The sequence below is a fragment of the Microtus ochrogaster genome, chromosome 5, assembly GCF_000317375.1.
Source record: "Microtus ochrogaster isolate Prairie Vole_2 chromosome 5, MicOch1.0, whole genome shotgun sequence".
NCBI lineage: Eukaryota > Metazoa > Chordata > Mammalia > Rodentia > Cricetidae > Microtus > Microtus ochrogaster.
In genome coordinates, this window is record NC_022012.1 from 16,311,492 (window position 1) to 16,316,496 (window position 5,005).

At 54.4% G+C, this 5,005-nt stretch overlaps 1 protein-coding gene across 1 annotated transcript in view; it reads right to left on the bottom strand.

Annotated features, from left to right (window-relative positions):
• The window catches only part of Acp5 (acid phosphatase 5, tartrate resistant), a 5,640-nt gene extending 1,817 nt beyond the window's left edge, over positions 1 to 3,823 (bottom strand). The window contains exons 1-5 of the mRNA XM_005347448.3: positions 3,661 to 3,823; positions 2,661 to 2,759; positions 1,980 to 2,246; positions 1,641 to 1,768; positions 1,101 to 1,209 (exon numbers count right to left, since the gene is read on the bottom strand). Of these exons, the coding sequence (XP_005347505.1) occupies positions 1,101 to 1,209; positions 1,641 to 1,768; positions 1,980 to 2,246 (504 nt within the window). The 5' untranslated portion in view covers positions 2,661 to 2,759; positions 3,661 to 3,823. The remainder of the gene's footprint in view (positions 1 to 1,100; positions 1,210 to 1,640; positions 1,769 to 1,979; positions 2,247 to 2,660; positions 2,760 to 3,660) is intronic.
• Between the last annotated feature and the right edge of the window lie 1,182 nt (positions 3,824 to 5,005).

Below are 5,005 nucleotides of genomic sequence, written 5' to 3' on the forward strand. Positions count from 1 at the left end.
CGAGACCAGCCTGGTCTACAGAGCTAGTTCCAGGACAGGCTCCAAAGCCACAGAGAAACCCTGTCTCGAAAAACCAAAAAAAAAAAAAAAATCTTAAAAACATTTCTTTTTAGATTTTATTTATTTTTTATTTTATATGCTTGAATGCTTACCTGAATTTTATGAACCTGAATGTGTACCCTTGTACCAAGTGCATGCAGTGCCCATGGAGGTCAGAAAAAGATCCCTTGGGACTGGAGTTACAAATGGTTGTGAGCTGCCATGTGTGCTGGGAAATAAACCCAGAGGCAAAGGACCTCTTTTTAAAGTTTTTAATTGTGTGTGTGTTCACATATATTTGTGTGTGTGTGTGTGTGTGTGTACCCATATATTCATGTTTGCACTTGTGCATAGAAGTCAGGGCCAGTTTTAGCCATGTACCTTGGTGTGTTTTGGTGTATTTCTGATGTGTGGTAAGGGGTACGTACCCCCATGCATTCATGGAGGCCACAGTAGGGAGCTGAGTGTCCTTTAAGGCAAGGTCTCTCGTTGACCCTGGAGCTCCCCAGCCCCCTGCTGGCTAGCCTAGAAGTCAGTAAGCCCCACTGACCTCCTATCTCCCCTCCCACCCCACTTACTGCTGAAGTTACATGCATGAAAGGGATCGTACCTGGTTTTCATGTGGGTGCTGGGGTGTGAACCCTGGTCCTTGTCTTGGAGCAGCAAGAGCTCTTGACTCTTGAGCCATCTCTCCAGCTTCATTGTATTTGTTTGTGTCCATTTTTGATTGCTAGTGTGTGTGTGTGTATGTGTGTGTATATGTGTGTGTATGTGTGTGTATGTGTGTGTGTGTGTGGTGGGGATCAGAGGACAACTTTTGGCAACCGGTTTTCTTTCCACTACGGGCTCCCAGGACTGAACTCGGGTCCTCAGGTTTACAAGGTAAGTGCTTTTTACCCACTGAGCCATTTTGCCAACTTTATTTTGAGCCAGGGTCGCTCACGGAGCTGTGGGACTCCCGGCTTCAGCCAGGCTGTCTAGCCACTGAGCCCCAGGATCTTCCTGTCTCCAGAGTTCCAGACTAGGGTTACAGGCGAATGTCTTCACACTCAGCTCTTAACGCAGATTATGTGGCTTGACCTCAGGTCCTTGTGTTTGCTTAGCAAGCGCTTCCCTGACCGAGCATGCATCTCAGCCCTCAAAGGCTTATTTGGCGGCCCAGTGGCAATACTTGGAGGCGGAGGCAGAAAAATCGTAATTTTTGAGGCCAGTCTAGACTACATTAGCACGATTCCAGCTCAGAAACCAAACAGCTGAGTGTGGCAGGGCATGTTTGAAGTCCTGTCCCTTGGGAGATGGGGACAGCAGGATCTGGGTTCAGGGTTATCTCTGGCTACATAGGAGAGCCACGGCCAGCAAGAACTACACGAGACACGCAAGTTCTGAGGGCAGTGCCAGTTCAGCGAGGAAAGCACCTGCCGTCTGATGACCTGATTGCCTGCCCTGGAAGCCACACAGTGGACGAGAGAGGTCCTCTGGCTTGCCCACATGCGCTTGACTCCCAGTCAATACAATGCAGTTAAAAAAAACTTTCTCCCAAAAGCCAAAGGGTCTCTTTGTCCCTCAGCGAGAGTCTTTTGGGGGAAGGAGGGAAGGCTCACCAGCGCTTGGAGACCTTGGAGTAGGCGATTTGTGCTGAGACATTGCCAAGGTGGTCATGGTTTCCAGCTAGCACGTACCAGGGAATATTGCGGAGGGCGCGGTCAGAGAACACGTCCTCAAAGGTTTCCTGTGACAGACAGAAAGGGCATCCCACCTCTGGGGTCAACAGCCACCCTGCCGCTGCCACCAAATCAGAGACCAAGGACAAAGGAAGCACTGGATGTCCAAGGTAGCTACCTGGAGGAGCCCTTCTGTTTCTCTCCGCCCTCCCCAGAGGAAGGCCCCAGGTCGGAGTGACCTCCCCTCGGGACCCTCTAACCCTGTTGTTGAGCATATACCTGGAACCTCTTGTCATTGGCATCGTGCACGCCAGTGAAGTAGAAGTTGTCCCCTAGGGACATGATGAAGTCAGCACCCAGAATCTGCACGGTTCTGGCGATTTCTTTAGCATTGGCCATTTCCCGGGCTGTGTGGAATGGGGCATTGGGGACCCCTCCCCAGTCACCCACAGCTACAAATTTCAGGGTGGGAGTCGGGGCTGCACAGTGAGTCAGGAGCGGGAGGGACATGACTTGCAGGCCCAGCAGCACGGTCCATGCTTCCATCTGTGAGTGAAGAGAGAGTCTGGAGTCCCTGGGCAAGGACAGAGAGCAGGCCCGAGACCCCCCCTTTCCCTGTCCAAGGAAAGGTGAGCCTGTGTGTGATGGTGCTTGCCTGTAAACTCAGGCAGCAGGAGGTAGAACAATAGGATCAGAAGTTCAAGGCCAGCCTCGGCTACTAGAAAGTTTGAGAAGTGGAAACAGAATGTCTGAGGTCATCTGTACGTAAGACCTGTCCAAACACACACACACACACACACACACACACACACACACACACACACACACGAGAGGGAGCCATCCATAGCTTTCACTCCCAAAGACACAGCAGCACCAATTGGCCCTGGCCAAGGAGCAGAGGAGCAGGGAAGGGTGGCCCCACAGGCCTCTTCCACCACCTTCCTCGTAGTTGGCACTCACCTTGGCAGGCTGCTCAGGGAGCCTGCAAGAGGCAATCCGGCTCCTGGAGCAGAAGTGGAGATCACCGAGTCTTTATTCCCTGGGGCAGAAGTGCATCCGCTGGGAAAGATGATGCATCGTCTCCAAGGGCTGTCAGAAACCCTCCCCTCGGGTCATGTGAGCACTGGGCTTCCCCCAGAACGGGGCACGGGGCTGGTGGGGGGTGGTGGCGCGTGCATCCAGGCCGGGCTGGGCCGTGAGAAATCTCTCAGAGTTAGCACACTCGAGGGCTGCGTGCCAGGGGCTGCCTGTATGTGTGTGCTGGGCATGCATCCATCGGCCCCAGTGTCTGAGTGTCTGTACACTCTCACGAGGCTGCTCTGCCTGACCCGTTTCACTTTTGTGTCCTTACACGCTTGGCTGCCTATTGCCAGCTGTCACTTTCTCTGCGTGCATCGGAACCAAACAGAGTGGGCGCCTCTGATCTGGCATGGGAATTCTGGTCCCGAGAAACCTGAGTGGCTTGTCTGTACATATACTCCAATTCTTTTTCCTCCCTGAGTCTCAAGTAGCCCAGGCTGACTTCAAACTGCCTATGTAGCCGAGGATGGCCCCGAACTCCTGAGCCACTGTCTCTGCCTTCCAAGTGCTGGAATTACAGGCCTGAATTCTTCCGTGGCACCCATGTGACATGACTGTTTTGTACACGAGTCCTGCTGAACCTCTAAGGGGAGTTCTGTGTTTGTGTTCACCTCGCCCCCATAAACAGCAACGCTGCCTGCCTTTTTCAGGAAGTTCTATCCATGATCTTCCCTGGCCTCCCAACCCCCCTTCCAGCTTGAGGAACTCCCAGAACGGACATACCACGTGGCTGCAGCTTTCTGACCCCTAGCACCCTCAGCAGCTGTCTGCACACCCACCTTCTGACCGCGGAGCCCAGCACTGTGGTAGGTGTGGCCAGCTTCTCACACCCTACCTCCCTCCTCCGCTGCACAGACCGCCCCTACTCCTCAGCACTCACCACCAAGCCCTCCTGTTTCTGCTAGTGCGGGATCCCGGAATCCCTCGTTCAGTGCTTCGTGTAAAGGCTCAGAGAGGGTCCGCGACTCGCCCCAGGTCACTCAGCGCAGGGCTTGCTGTGGATTTCCCACTCGCACCTCTCAGCTGAGGCGAGCAGGAAGGAAGTGGGTGACCTGAGCACAGGCAGAGACCCATCCCCCGTGGGAGGCAGAGCTAAAGGTTTGGCCCGGCCGGTCTCACCTCGCCAGTGGGTCCAGGCCAAGCCGTGCTGACCCAGCCGAGCCGCCGATCGGGCGGATCGCTCCAGACTGCACTAGTGAAGAGGCGGGGCCGGCCAGCCTTTGCCTACAGCTCCCCGCCAGCCCTATTGAGTCCTGGCGGGCGGAGGGCGGGTGACTCGATTTCCCCGCCCCAACCCTGCCTCAGCCACTACCTGGCGCCTTACCTCCAGGGCTCAGACTCCCAGACAACGAGGGGTCCCTGGACCTGGTTTCGTTACCACCTGCCTTCGCCTCTTGGGGTGCTCACAACCCCTGGTGGCCGCGCTGGGGAGGTCCAGCCCTGGACCGAGCGGGACTCCCTAGCCAGGTGTGATGTCTCTAATCAGTCTCCAGGTCTTTAAAATGGGTGAGAAGGGGCTATGGCGACCGAGCCGCGGAGAGCTTGCCTAGTACCAGAGCGGCTCTGGTTCCATCCCCAGTAGCAGGATGGGGTGGGATTTGACTCCTACATGTGCCAGTCACCTGTAAAATAGGCCTTCACAATTCGGACTTTAGGCGGAGGGGGGTCCCAGAGGGGCGGGCAGAATCACCCTCTTCAACATACTCGAGGTCTCGCTGTTCTTTCAAACAGCAAAGTTTGCGGGTTTGCAGGGAGGCAGGGGACGTGGCTCAGATGGTGCTTGCTCCCAAAGCGTACTAAGCCCTGGGTCCCAAACCCAGGTGGAAACAAGCCAGGAGCACACCTGTAATCCTAGGCTGTTGGAGGACGAAGGATCGGATCAGGGCAAGTTCAAGACTCGAGTCTCTATCTCCTTCATAAACACATTCCAGGACAGAGTAGTCAGACTGTCCTGAGAATTCCAAAGAAAAATAAGGCTGGGTTTGCCTGGTGGCTCATTTCTTTAATCCCAGCATTTGAGTGGCAGAAGCAGGTGAGTTCAAGGTTGTCCCGATCTATATATAGCAAGCTCCAGGATAGCCAAGGCTACATAAAGAAACCCTGTTTCTAAAAACAAAGACCAAACCTAAACAACAACAAAAGAATTCCAAAGAATACAGCCTGGCGGTGGGCCTTCAAGATGACTCAGAAGAGAATGGCGTTTTCTGGCAAGCCTCGAGAACCCG